This window comes from Rhinoderma darwinii, chromosome 1, assembly GCF_050947455.1.
Source record: "Rhinoderma darwinii isolate aRhiDar2 chromosome 1, aRhiDar2.hap1, whole genome shotgun sequence".
NCBI classification, from domain to species: domain Eukaryota; kingdom Metazoa; phylum Chordata; class Amphibia; order Anura; family Rhinodermatidae; genus Rhinoderma; species Rhinoderma darwinii.
Genome location: NC_134687.1, coordinates 402,257,888 through 402,278,681, shown reverse-complemented (window position 1 = coordinate 402,278,681; position 20,794 = coordinate 402,257,888). Strand labels below are relative to the sequence as shown.

The window sequence follows — 20,794 nt, the reverse complement described above, 5'->3', positions numbered from 1 at the left end:
TTGCATCGGGGCCCATGAGCCTTTAGCTACGCCCCTGACTGGCCCGCACGGAGCTCTGACCTCAATCCCATCCTACACCTTTGTGATGAACTAGAGCAGAGATTGCGAGCCAGGCCCTCTCATCCAACATCAGTTTCTGACCTCACAAATGCTCTTCTAGACGAATGGACAAAAATTTCCACAGACACACCCAAAAATCTTATAGACAGCCTTCCCAGAAGAGTGGAAGCTGTTTTAGCTGCAAAGGGGGACCAAATCCTTATTCCTATGGATTCAGAATGGGATGTCATAAAAGCGCCGGTAGGTGTCCCAATACTTTTGTCCATAGAGTGCATCTTTTAACCTATGTAAGGTAATGATAATATTCAAATATAGTAAAAGAAAATATGTCAAGACGGCTTAGGCCTCATTCACATCGTTTTTGGCCTACGTTATGCGTATGTACCTGTAAAAGCTCCCGTTATATACATTAAATGTAGGCTGTGATGGAGTGTCACTCATTTACCCAGAGACTTTTATGGCATCCATTTAACTGATATGTCATGAAAAACTATGTGTTTTTTTAATGTTTTAGCTGTAAGCCTATGACTAGTAAATTTGAAACCAGATTACATCTGCAACACTTTGTAAAATGCATAGTGTAAGGGGTTATCCGGGTACCAAAAATTGCTTTGCATTCATATTTTTATGTAAAAAGAAGTCACTTACGTTCGTGTGCATGAGGCCTATTTTTTCCCTCCCGTAAATACGGGTCCTTGGTCACACGTATTCGACCCGTATTGCACCAGTATTTACGGACCCGGTGTCACCAGTATTCAACCCGTATTTACGGGCACGTTTTCGCTGCAAAATTGCACTTCACTAATCGGCAGCCCCTTCACTCTATCAGTGCAGGATAGAGAGAAGGGGCAGCCCTTTCCGAGGTAAAAGTAAAAGAAATTCATACTTACCCGGCCGTTGCCTTGGTGACGCGTCCCTCTCTTGACATCCAGCCCGACCTCCCTGGATGACGCGGCAGTCCATGTGACCGCTGCAGCCTGTGATTGGCTGCATCGGTCACATGGGCTGAAACGTCATTCCGGGAGGCCGGACTGGAGGAAGAAGCAGGGAGTTCTGGGTAAGTATGAAGGTTGTTCTTTATTGTGATCGGTAGTTTCTGTCCAGGGTGCTGAAAGAGTTATGGCCGATCGTTTAACTCTTTCAGCACCCTAGACAGTGACTATTTACTGACGTCGCCTAGCAACGCTCCCGTAATTACGGGTGCACACACGTAGTCACCAGTAATTACGAGAGCCCCATAGACTTCTATGGGCCTGCCCGTGCCGTAATTACGGCCTAAAATAGGACATGTTCTATATTTTTTAACGGCCCGGGCACCTTCCCGTAAGCATACGGGGAGGTACCCGTGGCCAATAGAAGTCTATGGGCCCGTAATTACGGGCCGTAATTATGGCCCGTGATTACGGGCGTTTTTACGTTCGTGTGCATGGGGCCTTACTAATATACTTTAATTAACAATTCGGTACTAAATAGTGCTGTTCAAACCCGGTGAATTGTTCCCGGAAGTCCTGGAGCTTTTCGAAGAATGATGACGCGGGCTTGCTTCCTTTGCTGTTCATGTCGGCGTGTTGTCATTATTAGAAAAGCTCCAGGACTTCCGGGAACAGTCCATCGGGTTTGAACGGCACCATTTAGTACCGAATTTTTAATGAAAGTATATTAGTAAGTGACTTCTTTTTACATAAAAATATGTATGCAAAGCAATTTTTAATATCCCAGATAACCCCTTTAATTAAAAAACGCATGCATTTTTTTTAATGTGTTTTTCTCCCCAATAGTTCAAAAACAGAACATGTGAACCCAGCCGTTAGTCTATAAGGAGCAGAATTCTACAGTTGTTGATAGCAGGAGCTAACGACATCTAATTTTTTACATTAACTTTTTGGATCAGTTTTTCATGAGCTCAGCTTGAGAAGGGCCGGTCTCTACTATGATGCTCCCTGGAGCACTGCACTCGGTCCCCCGGCCCAAAGTTCGTTACCGGCTTCTAATAAACCAAGCAGAGCGTTCCAATCAGTGTCCTGGATGAGCTCACCGTGTGCGCCCAACCATGAAACATGACCACTAACCACCTTGTCTGTAGACTCTAGCCAATCTAAGTGCCCAGCCCCTGCACTGCATGTCCCGAAGACACGGATGCTGCTGGGTCTGGGGCAGAGTGTTAGACATTAAACAATGCATTCACTGTTTTCTGTGATATTGAAATTATGCTCCCACAAAATATCAAAAGGTTAGAATTCACTGAAGTAATTAATGAGTAAAATTTTTAATTTTTATTAGATAACTCTCTAAAAAACAGGGGTACAGTCACCACTGTGAATAAAGCCCCACCGTGTTTGTTTAAAATCGTATTAAATTGTAAATAACAATCTCCAGTTCATTTGTGAACCCTCCTCTGATTGTACTTGAAAGATATAGATTGGATCAGCGTTTAACATTGGTGTGTCAGTGTATGGGAACCTGCAAAAACACTGGAGCCTGCTGTTACCGCGCCTAAATCCCCCAGTGCTGGGGTTACCCAACGATACCACTGTCACCTACGCTATAATCCCTTCTCCACTGACCCTACGCGTTTCTGTATACTAATTCATCAGGGGTCTATATTTGTCAAAGTCTGGCCAAAGCGCCAGTGATGTAGAACTGTAACAGATATTCTGTTACACACACGGAAGCGTGCTCACATGGATATCAGCGGCACGCTTCACTACGGACTCAGAGTTTATATAATTAATACTCCTCCCCTTGGGCAGAGGCAAAGCCTCGAAAATGGCCAATCACTGTCGTCCACGTCAGCCGCAACGTGCGGTCATATGACTCCCGGCACGTCAGCTGACATACCCGGAAGCCCAGCACCAAACATCGCGTCCTTAATGCTACATCATCCTAAAAGAGAACTCCACAGGCCAATTTAAGAGGGAACTTTTAGACATCCTTCGTGATGCAAAGAGTGGAGCACTCATTAGTACCAATGAGTTCAACTTTTTGTATCCACAATTTCCTACTTTGCCTTTTTTCTACAGCTTACCAAAAATCCACAAAGGGTATCCACCTCTACGTGGTAGGCCAATTGTATCAGGCATTAATAATCTAACTCAAATGTGAGCACATATATAGACGTAGTGTTGCGTCCCTTTTTCTGAGTTTGTCATCGTATGTGCGTGACTCAATGGATGTTTTGAAACAAATTGATGGTGTCACGCTAGAACGAGGTACTATGCTGGCAAGCCTGGATGTAGAGGCATTGTATTCCTCTATTCCACATGAGCTTGGCTGCCAAGCGGTTGAATACTTCCTTAAAACACGAGGTACTCAATATATGGCTCACAATCAACTTATATTGAAAATGCTACATTTTGTGCTTGAAAAAAATGTATTTGTTTTTGAGGATCGCATTTTTCACCAACAAAGAGGTACGACGATTGGGAGTCCTACTGCACCCACATACGCGAATCTGTACCTTGGTTGGTGGGAAGAGACAGTGGTTTTTAGTGAAAAATTTTCTGATTGGACCTCATCAATAGGTCTCTGGATAAGATATATTGATGACGTGCTGTTATTCTGGAATTCCACTGCCGAAGAATTCCGTGCCTTTGTGTCAGCTCTTAATGGGAATGATTTAGGGCTTAGATTCACAAGTGAGGTCAGTGATCAAGCGCTATCATTTCTAGATCTTGAGATCACTAAAACAAAGGAAGGTACAATCTGTACCAAAGTACACCGGAAAGAGACCGCAACCAATAGTTTCTTGCAGTGGGACAGTTGTCACCCTTATCCCCTTAAACGTGGTATCCCTAGAGGCCAGTTCATGAGAATTCGTCGGAATTGTATCTCCCTTGAAGATTTTGAGCTGCAGTCACAGGATCTTGCCTCTAGACTTAAGGATAGGGGTTTTCCTAAAGGAGTAATTCAAAAGGCCTATGAGGTGGCGAGAGACTCTGATAGGACAGGTCTGTTAGTTCCAAAGAAAAGGAAAGAGGAAAATATCACTAGACTTATAGGCACTTTTGACTCCAAACAATCAGAAATTATGACAATACTGAAAAGGTACTGGCGTATCCTCAGTGCAGATATGGACCTGGTGGATCAGATCACTCACCAGCCATCAGTTACGTTTCGTAGGGGTAAAAACATCAGGGACAGGGTAATGCAAAGTTGCTTTGATCCTATACCACACGAAGGAACATGGCTGGATAGGAAGGTTCCAGGCACATATAAATGCGGTAGTTGCAGAGCGTGTAATCTTATCCAGAATGGGAGAAAATTCAAATGTGTTACCACCGGAATCGAGTATGATATACGAGATTTTGTGAATTGTAAAACAGCAGGAGTGGTATACCTCATCACATGTCCATGCCCACTAAATTATGTGGGTAAAATGATTCGACAATTTCGGCGTCTAATTAGGGAAAATGTAGGAGATGTGACAAATATGAGAGACACCCCTGTATCCAAGCAGAAAAAAGCAGAGGATTGGAGCAGCACTGTGAACAAATGCCTGACTAGGCTGGTGCAAAGCTTCAAAAATAAAGGAGTGACCTCTCCTAATGTGTTAGATATCCAAAAAAGAGAACGTGAAGCAGCACTCAAATAAAGTGAATTTATTCATCCAACATGGAACCACAACGTTTCACCTCCTCTATGGACAGTGTGTCAGGGTCTTGCCCAGAGCGGAGCAGAGCGCTGGTGTCGGCTCTGCTCCTGGAGTCTGTGGAATTCCCTGACATCGCTGTCCACATATGAACAGCGATGTCTGGGGCTTCCCCAGAGCCGGAGTCCCGAGCAGAGCGCTGGTGTCGGCTCTGCTCCGGGACTCTGTGGAATTCCCTGACATCGCTGCCCATATATGGACAGTGTGTCAGGGTCTTCCCCAGAGTGGAGTCCCGGGCAGAGCGCTATTATCGGCTCTGCTCCGGGACTCTGGGGAAGCCTCTGACATCGCTGTCCATACATCGACAATGATGTCAGGGGCTTCCCCAGAGCAGGAGTCCCAGTGATGTCAGGAGCACAGCTGGAGTCCCAGGAAGAGCCTACTAGCGCTCTGCCTGGGACTCCAGCTCTGGGCAAGCCCCTGACATCACTGGGGCAACCTCTACAGAGGGCACTGGGGCAGGCTCTACAGAGGGCACTGGGGCAGCCTCTACAGAGGGCACTGGGGCAGCCTCTACAGAGGCCACTTTGGCAGCCTCTACAGAGGGCACTGTGGCAGCCTCTACAGAGGGCACTGGCAGCCTCTACAGAGGGCACTGTGGCGTTATCTACAAGTTGGTGTATGACAGTATCTGAAGAGGACACTGGCATTATCTAGGGGTGTGTTGCATTAACTACAGAGGGCACTGTGGCCTTATCTACAGAGGGCACTTTGGCCTTATTTACAGAGGGCACTGTGGCCTTATCTACAGAGGGCACTGTGGCCTTATCTAGTGGTGTGTTTCATTATCCACAGAGGGCACTGCGGCACTATCTAAAAAGGGGCTGCCCAATCTTGAAATGTGTGCTAACTGAGCCGCCGGACTGCATTTAGCGACACTTAAACTGGAAAGCTGGATTGTTGAAATAAGCACGTGGAGAAATATCTCAAATTTTAAACCTAGCGCTATTATTATAGTAATGTAGTATTATTATTCTAGTAATATAGTGTTATAGTAGTTCAAATAACGAATTGATTAACAATAATTTTGTATTGTATCAAATTTGAAAGTAATGCGGCCCGTCAACTTCCCATTTTTTCTATATGCGGCCCACTTACCCGGCCGAGTTTGAGACCCCTGATCTACACTAATGTGTTAACAGAGTGTCTATTAGACGTATGGCTGCCAGGTTGCTGTTTGTGAGTTGGACAGTAATCTTCATTCCCATGCAAGTATCGTTAGCTCCGTCACCTAGATGGGAGGGCTCTGGGCATTAATGAGATGCACTCCTCGGCCTCTCTCTGTGCTTGCGCGTCGGACACGATGTTTGGTGCTGGGCTTCCGGGTATGTCGGCTGACGTGCCGGGAGTCACATGACCGCACGTTGCGGCTGACGTGGACGTGATTTGACCGTTTTCTAGGCTTTGCCTCTGCCCAAGGGGAGGAGTATTAATTATATAAACTCTGAGTCCGTAGTGAAGCGTGCCACTGATTTCCATGCGAGCACGCTTCCGTGTGTGTAACAGAATATCTGTTACGGTTCTACATCACTGGCGCTTTGGCCAGACTTTGACAAATATAGACCCCTGATGAATTAGTATACAGAAACGCGTAGGGTCAGTGGAGAAGGGATTATAGCGTAGGTGACAGTGGTATCGTTGGGTAACCCCAGCACTGGGGGATTTAGACATTAAACAACAAATCATATAATCTTCTAGTAAGTATTCGACTATGTATGTACAGGCGGACGACCTCTCTTCCCCCTCTCTCGATGGTCTCTCTGCACTCCTTTCTGTGTAATATGATCTCTCATATTTGACAATGGTTTTCAGTGACAGAGCTTTATTGACTGTGCATTACATCACAATACTTCATTTTTTCATCTTACATCAATATCAAAAGTTTGTTCTGTCCTTGCTTCACTTAGCCAATCTTTATCGATTATCTATCTATCTATCTATCTATCTATCTATCTATCTATCTATCTATCTATCTATCTATCTATCTATCTATCTATCTATCTATCTATCATCTATCTATATGGGCTGTTATTTATTGTGTGTGACAGGGCTCTTTATATAGGCATGTTTAACTCGCAGCTTGTCAGGGGTTTGCTGTGCATAAGACCTCAGCCTTCAAGTTGCTGACATTGCCTGGAGCACTGTGGAGTGACCTTGCGCATCTGCTGTAACAAAGGTCATAAATGTGTGTGGTGATGAGACATTAATAGTGTCAGCCTGCCATTGTCTTAGCTGAAATGTCACTGCAGACTGTCTTGGAATGTGAGTCACATTTCCTTAACATGCTATAGTGTTCTGATCTTTGACCATGTTATTCAATGTCCTTGTATTTTCAGGAAGACGTTAAGCTTCGCACAAACAGCAGCACATACTTATGTAAAACAAACCGTGATGATCCTTATACTCAAGAAAGAATGTCTGTTAGGTTGTCCGGTTTCAGCGAATTAATGTTATTTTTTTGTATAATTAAAAGTTATACAATTTTGCAATGTACGTTCTGTATTAATTACTCCCAGTTTTCAAGATCTCTGCTTGTTGTTATTCAGTAGGGACATTCATTAGTTACTTCCAGTGGACAAAATTCTGCCCATGGTCAAGTGATGAACACACAGGTGTTGGGATCATTAGAAGACACAGCTCTGATACACATACTGTAACTGTAACGGTAACGATCCCAGCACCTCTGTATCCATCACATGACCATGGACAGAACTGATCTACTGGAAGTAAACAATGACTGTCCCTACTGAATTAAAATAAGCAGAGATCTTGAAAAACTTGCAGAATTAAAGTGTATTGGGAAATTGTATAACTTTTAATTATACAAACAATAACATTCATTTTCTAAATCTGGACAACTCCTTTAGCACCTTCCCGCAAAAGGATGTGACTGAACGTCCATGTTAAGGATAGCTCAACGCAAATGGGCCCATAGTCACTTTCTGAAGATTAAGCGAGCACAGAAGCTGCGTGTTGCGCCATCTGCAGCGGGTGTTCACTTTCTACTTTATTTCATTTTCACTGCACAATTCTAATAAAATCTATTAAACACCTGTGGGGTCAAAATGCTCACTACACCCCTAGATTAATTCATCAAGGGGTGTAGTTTCCCAATTGGAGTCCCTTTTGGGGAGTTTCCACTGTACTGGTACCTTAGGGCTTTTGCAAATGCGACATGGTGCCGAGAAACCAATCCAGCAAATTCTGCGCTCCAAATCCAAATGGCGCTCCTGCCCTTCTAAGCCCTGCCATGTGCCCAAACAGCATTTTATGACCACTTATGGGGTATTGCCGTACTCGGGAGCAATTGCTTTGCAAATGTTGGGTGCTTTTTCTACTTTATTTGTTGAGAAAATGAAAAACTTTAAGCTAAACTATGTCATTGAAAAAAAAAGTTTTTATTTTCACTGCCTAATTCTAATAAAATCTATAAAACACTTGTGGGGTTAAAATGCTCACTAATTTCCTTCAGGGGTGTAGTTTCTAAAATGTGGTCTTTTTTGGGGTGTTTTCTTTGTTTTGGCAACACAAGACCTCTTCTAACCGGACATGATAGCTATAATCTAATCTAATAAAATGATGCCTTACAAGCAGATGCATTCAAATTTAGAAAAATGAACATTTTTGCAAACTTACTCTAAATTTTGGTGTTTATTTACAAATAAGCAATGAATTTAATGACCAATTTTTACCCCTGACATAAGGTACAGTGTGTCATGAGAAAACAATCTCAGAATTGCTTAAATAAGTGAAAGCATTCCAAAGTTATTACCACATAAAGTGACACGTCAGATTTGAAAAATGGGGCTCTGTCAGGAAGTCCAAAAGTGGCTGCGGTGGGAAGGGGTTAATGTAAATTTCTTCATCTGCTTGTATGGATATTCTTCTGTAATCATTAGGATTACATGATTAGAGAAATTAGCAGCTTTGTTTCCTTTTGTAACAATCAGGTTTGGTTACCTGGAAAATGGTAGTTAAAGTCTGTTTGGTTGTTATGGGCATCATGGCTGGTCTTATTTACAATATATGGGTTATATGATCCCCATTATGCCTGTATTTTCGTTGGATAAGGCAATCTACACTTTAATCCACTTTAATGTTATGCAAGAAGTCTCATCCTTGCCTGAAGTGGCTCATGGTGTAAAAAGAACATTTTGTGCTCCCTTGCTTAGCTAACGTAATAGAATATATCCCATATTTTCCAATATTTATATGTGAATGTCATTTCAGATATGATTCCTGTTCACTCTGGTGACTTTATGCTGTTCAGCTCTACTATATTAGTACTCTCTTGTGCAAAATATCATCTGCTATATGACTTTACTATCCTGATGCTACTATCTGGCTAAACTTTGGTTCTTCTCAAGGAAGAGTAGTTATGCTGCTGTATACTATATTATTAACGTTCAGTTTACTGTCGACAAGGTGGGGGGGGCATTCCTGAATTTATTAGGCACTATAAATTTTAGTTTTGTGACTGCTTTCAGTCTTAGCGGAACCTCTTTTATACCATTGTCAATGTCAGCCAATCGGCTCCCCCGCAGTGCTAATGGGTTGCTAAGGCAAGATCTAACAATCGCATAGTATAGTCCCCAAGTGGGACTATGAAAAAAATACCCAAAAAAGAATGTATATAAAATAAAAAAACACAAAAAAGTGTTTTTCCCCCCAGTAAAAATGCTTTATTATGCAATAATAATAATGATGCAAAAAAGTACACATAATTGGTATCGCCGTGTTTGAATTGGCCCTGGCAGGACACACTTCCTGCAAGTTTCCATCAGTTGTTGTACACCTTGCTGAACAGCTCTACTCTCTGTAGTTCATCCTAGCGGCGTGACTTGGCGTGGGGACACAAGAGGGAACTCTTCTGAAGGAAGAACATGCAAGCAAGATGGCTGCAGATGATGAAAATGCAGAAAACCCGGTTATTGTTAGTAATGCTGCAAACCGAGAATAAATTCCATAATTTAATTACAGAACCATATTGGGATTATTTGAGCCAATAAGGGAAAAACGCTGGTATGTTTCTTTAAGGTAATTTGTCTAAAAGGGCATTTGACGAAACCCTAAAGGGATGTCCCCTGGATCAGAAGTGATGGCATATTGCTAGGGTATGCCATCACCTCCTGATTGGTGGGGATCTGACTTCTGGGATCCTACTAATCCTCAGAATGAAAGGGCCGCATTGCTCAACTCTTTCAATCCACTGGGGGAGGGAACTATAAAACAGCCGCTTTCACTTGAATGTAGCTTTGTTGCAGTTCCCTGAACAGTGGGGGGTTGGTAGCGCCGCTGTACAAGGAAAAAAGCCAAAGGGGCTTCTAACTCTGTGTTTAAGTGATCTGACCTAGCGGTATGCCATCACTTCGTATAATGGGAATACCCATTTAGGTTTTCGTTTTTTTCAAATAAAGCATCTTATTACATTACATTTAGGCCTCATTCACACGGCAGGGTTTCCCGGCCGGGTGCCGGCCGTTCATAAATCGGCCGGCACCCGGCTGCATTAGGAATAATAGACCCCTAATGGGGCTATTCACACGACCGATTTTTTGACGGCCGGGAAATCCGGCCGTCAAAAAATAGGACATGCTCTATCTTCGCCCGGGTACCCGGCCGCCCGGCTCCCATAGAAGTCTATGGGGCCGAGTATTACACAGCCATCACCGGAATGTGTTCCGAGTGATGGCCGGGTTTCCCGGCGCTTGCGCTCTATCTCCTCCTCCTCACAGCGCAGAGTGCATGTGAGGAGGAGGAGTTGATGCCATTCTGACGAATGGCATCGCTCTACACTGTGTGGCAGGGCCTGGGTGTACAGCAGGTGGAAGGGAGCGCTGGCTCCCGTCCCCTGCTTGTTTTCCTGGCCCGGCGACACCTTCGATGGCGCCGCTAGTAGCAGCAGCTGCTGCGGCTGCTACTACTGTATCGACGCCACTGTAGCAGAGCAGGGAGGTATCTCCCCGCTCTGCTAAGTGCTAGCCGCACTTTAGCTCCTTGAAGGAGCGGAATCCCCGTGTTTTCGGAGATTCCGCTCCTGGACAGAGTGCTTGATGTCTCTGTCCATATCTGGGCAGTGACATCAGGGGAAACTCCTGAAGCGGAATCCCCGAACACATGGGGATTCCCCTTCAGGAGTTGCCGCTGATGTCACTGTCCGGATCTGCCCGGCCCGGCACGGATGCAAAAGTTTATGCAAACTGGCCGGGCAGAATGGCCGATTTTACCGGCCGGCACTCGGGCTCGGGAACGACCCGTTCGTGTGAATCCCGCCTTAAAATACACTTATCATAAGGATCAGCGTGTTAAAGGGGCTGTTCACTAGTTTTAATTTAGGCCAGATTCACATGACCGAGTGCAAACTCGAACGTGAAAAATTTCAGTTTTTCACGTCCGAGTTGCACCCGTGCGGGACCCGTTTTCATGGATCCCTCATAAACTTGAGTCTATCGAGGGATCCGTGAAAATGGAAGAAAATAGGACATGTCCTATTTTTCAATGGACCATTCACATGGTCCGTTAAAACAACAGCCGTGTGAACGGCCCCATTGAAAAACATGCGTCTGTTTGACGGCCGTCAAATGGACGTATACAACGCTCGTGTGAATAAGCCCTTACTCTGAGTGGGCTGGGTGTGCGCTGTAAGGGAATTCTTGTCTATTTCCCTACGCACTGCCATTCAGTAAAGGCAAGAGATGCTGATTTACCAAGATCATGGAAATGGGCACTGCTTCCGCGCAGTGCCCCGCCCAGCTGACTAGGTGGAAGTAGTATGCAGCCCATGTAACTGCAGTTGGGGAGAGGTCTGTGTAGTGGCCTCCTTTAGTTGTTTAGCTCTTTAAAGACCACTGGGTATCTATGTGACGCTTGTTGCCCTTTAAGAACATAAAAGATGTCTGCTTGACTCCATGCCCGGTAGTAAAATCACTCCCTGACTTAACACACTAACTGATTCTCGCTGTACGTTTTGCCTTTTTTTTTTTTTTTATCAATTACGGCTGACAGACTGCAATAGGCAAGCTACATTTTATTCTTGTTTGGCAATCTCTGAATTAAGTGTCGCTTCAGTATTTCCCAGGAATTTTGTGTCCCTGTTGCCACTAACCGTTATGAGCTACTTGGCAGCCTGAGCCTATTTGTGTATGTGTTATTTGGTTGCCATGTTACATCATTGAATATGTCTTTAGTGGTTTTCTTTAGTAAATCACTTTCTTTGTCCTTTCTTTTAGGTGAAGTGATGCTAAACCTTTGTTAAACATTTCATTGCAGTCTGCCATCTTTTTCTGCTTTTTATAGATTACTTAGTTTCTTTGTATCTTCAGTAGCACAAATCAGAGGAAAATGTGGCATATTTCTTTCCATACATGGCAAGATTTTTCTCCATACGCATCCAGTTCCTATTAACCTTTTTCTGCCGCAGTCATTTTAAATTTTTTAATTTTCCTCCCCACATTTCAAAAGCCATAAATTTAATTTTTCTGTCGCTACAAACCGTATGAGGGCTTGTATTTTGCGTTATCTCACGTTACCAGTTATTGTACCATATCATGTAATGGGAAACTGGAAAAAAAATATCTGTGGGGTGGAATGGGAAAAAAACTGTGATTCCTACATTGTTTTTTGGGTTTCCTTTTTAACGGCATTCCCTGTGCAGTAAAAACGACACGTTAGCTTTAGTGATATTTGGATCGTTTAATTCAGAACTGGTGCTCCGCATAATACCAATGCTAGGACCAATTCCACAAATGCTCTGAGAACTTTAGTTAGGAGACAGTAAGGCGTCACTGCAAAATTTCAGAGAAAGACCCAAAATAATACCACCGTTTGAAATAGAACCACAGGCCCAAGCTATAACCCAGACAATCTTGATCTGCAAGTATGCAGCTAATTTTCTGAATAAATAAGAATTTTATTATTCACATGTATATTTTATTAAGCACCACAAAAGAATGTTCCACCCACAACGTTTGTTTCCACCACAATAAATATATCTTCAAAGGAACTGTAACCCTGTAACTGTAGGTTATATTGGATTGTAGTTACCCGCAGTGTACTCCACTTGGTAAACTTGCTAAACACAGGAAAGTTTGTTCTAGTTTGTAATACATTTTATTTTTTTAGCCAAAGACAGGAGTAGATCGTGAGGAGAGGAAAAAGATAAAGGAAATGGTTCCATTCCTTTTTCCTTAGCTCTAGTGTGCTTTAGGGTAGTGCTAGGAAACCAGAAAACTCGAGGAAAATCCCTGCAAGCAAAAAAATATACATACTGTAATGGTCTGATTCCTGGGATACCCAGGGAAAGAGCCAACCAGGCGGCACATATTCACCTATTGCATCCCCTTTTTCCACAACTTCGGTTAGGGTTGGGGCTCTCCGCAGGCCCGGGACTTAGATTCCTCTACCTAGTGTAGTAGATGATTCCTTGAATAATGTTTAGTAGGTGGGGAACCAGCGAGTAATAGGATATATGGTTACGTACCGTTAAGGGTATACTGAAGCTAGAACTAGGTACGTGGATAGGGAGTTCAGAAGTCGGCAACGGGAGTCACCAACCGATTTAGTAATAGTGTGAAATATAAACGTAGTTGGATAAGCTAAGGGTCCATAATAGTAATCGGGCAGAGCCGGTATGTGGTACAGTAGCTGGTAGTTCAGGAGGGTATTCAGACAAGCCAAGGTTCAGCAAAGGTGATAAAGCAGAGTATCATTAGTCAAATTACAATGCTATATCAGGGTAATCAAGCCTAGCACGGGTACAAACATCCTATGACTGGCACGAAGGGCAGTGTGCAGTGTTCAAAGAGGTCCTATCATGGGGGAATCATCGTGGTCTCTACTCTGTATAAATTTTTTTTTTTTTTTGTGCGGCTTACGATATTTCAAATATGAGTACTAAAAAAAATGAAACCCAAAAAATTTAAAAAAGCTTTATAGGGTGCACGCACATTATATAAATAGGCAGACTCAACGCAGGATTCAGCACTACTGCTCCCATCATGCCCAGCGTACCTTCCCATAAACACTGGCAGCATACAGAGTAAAACTGTAACATCTTGCAGCTCTGGCTAAAAATAGGGTTTATCCCTTTAACGGCTATATAACTACTATATACATTTGTAGTCAACCAGCTGCATCTTACATAACAAGTCATGCTGGAAATATAGCATTTGCAGATTGTGAAGTCATTCGGAGGTGCATATAATGGTGATGTCATTCGGAGGTGCATATGATGGTGGTGTCATTCGGAGGTGCATATGATGGTGATGTCATTCGGAGGTGCATATGATGGTGATGTAATTCGCAGGTGCATATGATGGTGATGTCATTCGGAGGTGCATATGATGGTGATGTCATACGGAGGTGCATATGATGGTGATGTCATTCGGAGGTGCATATGATAGTGATGTCATTCGGAGGTGCATATGATGGTGATGTCATTCGGAGGTGCATATGATGGTGATGTAATTCGCAGGTGCATATGATGGTGATGTAATTCGCAGGTGCAGATGCTGGTGATGTCATTCGGAGTTGCATACGATGGTGATGTCATTTGGAGGATTCTGGAACTGACAAGTGCGATACCGTCATTGTCACCAGCCATGTGCCTCTCTTGGAGGTCACCATGCCTGTATTTAGCAGTTCTATAGCAGTTAATCCATTTATAAATAATGACGTAATACTGAAAATTTAAGAATATAGTAACAATCTGAAGGACAATTTATAAAGAGGGAAGTGCACTCTTAGCTACTGATGATTAATGTAAGATTAGGAGTGGTGGGCGAGATAGGCCAGTGGACCATGTATCCCTTGTGAGTCATGATGGTTGTTTGTTGTAAATACCCTTGCCTGGAAATTACACTACTAGACAGAATAATAACTATAGAGTGAGCAATTCATATTTTCAGTGCTTTGCACCTGTATGTCTCCATTTCAGGTATTCTCCCGAGAATCTTTTAGGTTATGAACAAAGAACTCATTCACACTTTCCTTCGGTCAGTGTCTACGTATGAATTAGGCTTCATGTGTTTGAGGCTTGCTAGAAATACATTTGACGGTCTAACACCTCAGGAAATTCTAGTTAGGTGACGAATAAACCGACTCATTTTGAAAATGTGACCATAACCAGTTTAATTTTCTTTTCTGTGTAAATGTTCAACATGAAGAACACGCAGATAATAATAAGGTTTTCATGCAGTCTTACTGCGATAGTGGAATGGTTCCTGACCTTACCACTATCGCCCGTATGTGAGCCTGGTTTTACAGGAGTGCTCTGCAGAGATTGAAACCTGGATTATTTATTACACCAATAACATTTCTTGATTCACACTCCAGTAGAAGTGAAGAGAATGGAAAAAGTTGTCTATCATGCAAGTGCCTTAGTCTTCATTCACTTCGATTGGAGTACGATTTGTAAGAAAACTTAAACAAATGCAACTTCTATGCTCCTTACTATACCAGGCCTGAAAGTCAACATTTCCTGGACACATTGAAGTTCCGGTCTGGATCTTTGTAATACTCGGGGGTTTTCTATTGACCCCACAGTACTGTTTTCCCATGCATTTATACAGGGTGAATTATTTTTCTTTGGTTTTTTAATTTTATGTAATGATAAGAAATGTAGTGGGGAGTCTAGCTGTTCCTAGCTTTTACTTTCACTGATGTTTTTTGCAAATCGGAATACTTGTCGGGAACAAGGCATACATGAAAAGACATTTCCCACAATACCAAAATTTCTTCCTGGAAAACTGTTCGTATTATGGGAAATGTTGGGCATTTGCTTTGCCCCACCTCAGTTTTTCTCGGACTGTAGTAAACTATGGCTTAGTTCATGAAAGCCACGATGCTGTTCCGGATCCATTGGGTTTCTTGGGGTTCCATCATAGTGTCTGTCGCTTTTGCGATGAAGCTTCTGATGCGAATGTCAACGTAGCCTAAATTCAAAAATTTTAGTGTTTACCTTGAACGATCGAGGAAAATTTTGATACAGGAACAATAAGTTGGAGCAGATTTCCGTCAGTGGGAAACCATTTGATTTTACTGCCATTGATGTAACAATTATTATTAACCTCTTCACTTTGCAGCCATTTTTTATGTTTTCATTTTCACTTTTCCTCTCCACCTACCAAAAGCCATAACTTGTTATTTATAGCCGTATCAGGGCTTGTTTTTTTATTTTTTTAGGAATGAGTTGTAGTTTTTCATGGCACCATTTACTGTACCATATAACATACCGGGAAACTGTAAAAAAATAATAATTGTGCTGTAAAAACTATATGGCAACTTTATTCTGCGGGTCAATATGTTTACGATGATACCAAATTAAATATATTTTTTTATGTTTTACTACTTTTATAAGGAAAAAACGAATTGTTAAAAATGAAATTTGTTTTGTTTCACCATATTCTGAGACCCATAAGTTTTATATTTCATTGAGTGGTGTGAGGGCTTGTTTTTTTCAGGGCAAGCTGTAGTTTTTTTTTCATACCATTTTGAGGTACATGAGGCTTTTTGACTTCGGACTTTTACGGTCACGGCAATACGAGTTCTGTTAATATGTTATTCCCCCTAGTGGACTTAAATCAGAAATCGTTGGAGCGCTTGCACGATATACTGCAATACTAATGTATTGCGGTATATCGTGATTTTTACAGACTCCCATGGCAGGGCTTAATAGGAGCACAAAGATGGCAGACCTGGGGGCCCTCAGGCTGCCATCACAATCATTGCAACCCCGCCCGCCGTGAGCCCGCTCCATTCTTTCCAGCCCTGCTTCCGACCTAAATATACAGCGGATGTTGGGAAGGGGTTAATGATAGTACAAAAAGACCTGGCTGTTTATAATAATCATGTCTATGTGCAGCTTTAGAAGCATGTAACTTGTAGAAATCACTACTTTTCTATATAAGCGGCACTTGTAGAAAGAAGTCACCTAGAAGCTTTGTTACATTGTCTTTTATGTTTATGTTCAGAAAGAAAACCTAATAATGAATAAACCGTCTTACGTAAGTTCCTGGTGCAGATGAAATGGGTGGTATATGTGTTACCTCCTACAGTGATGTCCGTGATGGGAATAGTCTGCAGTGGTTTTACTGTGCTTGCGTTACTGTACTGGGAAACTACGTAGAAGTATAGTAATAGACAAGTATTTGTGTTTAAATTTCAACCTATTATGTCTTTTATTATTAACATGACCCTAAAGTTACACCTCTTATTATGTGACCAAGTCTTGGTTAATATTGATCATTTCTAAACCTAGATTTCTAGTAGGTGTAGTTGTTCGGAGAATTGCCTGTAAACTTTTTTTTTTTGCTAATAAACTTCTACTTTGTGGTCTGTGACACATCTATTGTGTCACCTGCCCCCTTCACACTAAAGATCTATTTGTTTTTTTTGTTTTTTACAGCTGATCAAACTGGTTGTACTTTATGAACTGGTGGAGTTTGTTACAATGACGGTTATCAACATCTTTCCCTCAAGTTCATCTGCTTGCTGGGGGTGGATGTTGACAAAGGATGGAATGCAATCTGTCTATATAATGGGCATGCACTGGCAGATGGGCTGTTTTATTTTAGCTCCATAACAATGATTTTTAAGTAGAAAAATATACTGTATATTGTTTATTAGAAACCTAAAAGTAGAACTTGATTTATAAGTCTCAAACTTTAAATGTAAAGTATTCATTTTATAGAACTTTTTCTTTGGCCGTAACCATTCCATAAGAGTTAACAACACTGTTCTTGTCTGGGACCAAAACCATTACAGTAAGGAAGGCCTGAGTTCACATTTATTACATAGCGCTAACATATTCTGCAGTGCTGGACATAGTTTTCACATCAGCCCCTGTCGCCAATGGGTCTCACAATCTTAGTTCCCTATCTCAGACACATATAGTGTGTAACCCCTTAGATTCTGCGGTCAATATTGACCATGGCAACTAAAGAGCTTGACAGAGGGAGGAGTAACACTGATAGGCAATAATGTTTTGGAATACTTCATTTTATACTCGTCCAAGGGACACATTGTCAGATTGTACTACTCCCAAGGGCCGCAATAAAATTTAAAGGGGTATTCCCATCTAAAACATTTATGGCATATCAACAGATTGTGGTGGTTGTAGTTTTGGAACGCCCACCTGTCAGGAGAATAGGGGTCTACTGCTGCACTCTTTGGCACTCCAGCGAAGAGGAGATGAGGTGGCTGCATATACTATAATTTATGGGGGGTTATAGAAACCGTTAAATATTTCATAACTCCCATAGAGGGTGCTTATATGTAACCTATGGGTTCCTATGATCAATGCAGTGAAGAAAGAACAAATCTGCTAATGGCACTTTCTCTGCATTTTACTGCTGGGTCTTTATGAACAATCAGAACATAGAGAGCATGGTTGGCGGCCACACAGAATGGAACACGGATCCCAGGTTGTGCACCCCTAATACACGAAATCAAGTGATCACAGCTTTAAGTTCTCTAGTGAGACAAAAAATGAAAATGTAAAATTAAGTTTGATAAAGTTTTGTCAGAATGCAGTGACACACAAATGTTTTTTCCCCCCTATAAAACGTGTCTCAATTGTGCTAAAAAAACAAAACAACAACCCAAAAACGTATATACCATATTCATAGCGACCTGTAGAATAAAGTTAACATGTTATTTATACCACATGGTAAACAACGTAAAAAAGTTGTAGAAAACAATGCACCCTAAAATATTGTAATAAAAACTTGAACCTGTCCCACAAAAAAAATAAACCATCTTTACAGCTACATCGATGGAAAAAAATAAGTTAAAGCTCTTGGAATACGGCGTTGTGAATCAAGAAAACACAAAAAAGCCTTGGTCCTGAAGGCTGGTTCTTAAGGCGTAAACCCAGGACTCGGGTGCTACAAGGGAACATCGTGCTGCTCTTTTACTTCAGGATATATAGTATGGGATCAGTACATATACCCTAGTTGGGAGTGGATATGTTTTGTAGCTTACGTCTTTGATTTTGTGATTTTGCACAACATATTGTGGCATCACAGCGTATTTGTATGTCTGAAGGAAAACAGAAGTTTCCGATCACTCCAGACTCCAATAGACAGTGCAATTGAAGTCACTTCTTACAACTGTACCTTAGTGAATCAAAGCTAAAAATCTGTAAATCAGTAAAGCGTAATGTCCTCGTACACATGGCAGAGCTGGGTACGGTGGCACAAAGTCCCTGTGGCTCCATACTATGAAGTAGTAGGCACTCGATGTGCTGTTGTATGGTACTCCACGTGGTGGCGTATTTTGGAGATATTTTTCAGCGGTAATTGCTCTGTAATACGGCATATGAAGGAATAGTAAGGTCCTGTACACTTCTAATATGATATGAAAGATAACTTTGGTTTTCATACATTTATACTCTTCTATTTTATCTCTTCAGCAAATTTACCAATGCCAACCATTGCTGCCTTGGATGGAGCAGCCTTAGGAGGAGGGCTTGAGATGGCATTAGCAAGTGACATCATGGTGGCAGGTAAGGTTAAGGTACAAATTCTGTTATGTAATGAATGGTCTTTCCTGGCGTTTAGACATATACAATGGAGACGTTAAAGCTCATCTATGTGATGCAACACAGCTTGTCAAGTACACAGAAAAAAAAATAATGCACCACTCCAGTGGGATGCAGTGATACGGAAGGATTAATTAACAGTACTAGTATGAATGCATTCCAATTGGTCGAATTCAAGAGACCATCTAATTTCCCTGATTAGGGTTCATATTTTAATGGCAAGGAGAATGTAATTAATGCATTAAACAACAATAATAATAAGATGATGATAAGACAGAATTACACAGAGAGGAGGTAAATCTAGAACTCTGGGGGAATTTATCAACATTTCTATGCCAGTTTTCCGGCGTAGAAAAGTCGCTGAAAGGCCGAAAAGTCTCAATTTGCATTGGCTGATACAACTTACTGACGCCGGACAGCGGCAGAAAGTTGTATATGACGCAGCACTGATAACGTTGAGTGCTGCGTCGCATATAAGGCCCTGACGCTGCTCGGCATCAGGACTTTGTATGAGCCTGCAGTATGCTGGGGGTTCCTGAAGGGGATAAGCAAAGCGGTTAGATGAACATCCATTTTTTTTTTTTTTTGATCTCTGATGGGGGTGGATGGTGTGCTCCTCCTAATAAATCTGTTGTATCTTACTCCAGCTAGGTAGATAACCAAGACTGTTGTATGAAACGCCACTAATCTAGTAAATCTGCCCCTCCTAATAAGTCAGGTATGAAAGTTGAATATCATTACTGTGGTCATGGTGGCATTTGTCTTGAGGACTGCCCTAGCCACATGCAGCATGGAATAGCAACATGTACCCTGATTACAGTGCACTACGTTTTACACAAAGAGGGATAAACCTGTCAATCAAGCTGAGCTGGGCAGGGAGAAGCCGCCTATCAAACACTTCTCCCTGAGCCCGACACTTATTAAAACGATGTTTTTTCTGTAATGCTGCATGCTTCAGATGAGGACAGAATTCACTGTAATCAAGACACCTGTCACTATTTTATGCTGCCCGTGGTTAGGGCAGCATGAACGTTCCCGTTCCCTTTAACCCTTTCTCTGCTAAGGACGTATATGATACATCCTGTCAGGGAAGAACTCCAATAGCCAAGGACGTATCTAATACGTCCTTTCTGCAAGTGGCTCTAGCATGTGGCTCCTGAATCTTGGCTTTTAAACTAGAACAACATTGCGGCTCTAGCCAAGCTAGAGCAGGCTGTAGTGGGCGCTGCATAGATTTGCAACTCCCAATTAAGCCGCGTAAAGGAGAAGAGGGGAGCGCAGCAAGAGACGAGCTGACAGTGTGTCGGGAGAGGAAGAGGATATATAATCCTCCTCCTATGTGGCTTTTGATGACCCCTTGGGCTGGGATAACATTAGCTTAAAGAGGCTCTGTCGCCACATTATAAGTGCCCTATATTGTACATGATGTGATCGGCGCTGTAATGTAGATTACAGCAGTGTTTTTTATTTAGAAAAATGATCATTTTTGACTAAGTCATGACCTATATTAGCTTTATGCTAATGAGTTTCTCAATGGACAACTGGGT

At 42.2% G+C, this 20,794-nt stretch overlaps 1 protein-coding gene across 1 annotated transcript in view; it reads left to right on the top strand.

The window, feature by feature from the left end:
• The window catches only part of AUH (AU RNA binding methylglutaconyl-CoA hydratase), a 232,352-nt gene that overhangs the window by 90,800 nt on the left and 120,758 nt on the right, over window positions 1–20,794 (top strand). Inside the window, exon 5 of the mRNA XM_075852664.1 lies at window positions 19,119–19,211. Within this exon, the coding sequence (XP_075708779.1) occupies window positions 19,119–19,211 (93 nt within the window). The remainder of the gene's footprint in view (window positions 1–19,118; window positions 19,212–20,794) is intronic.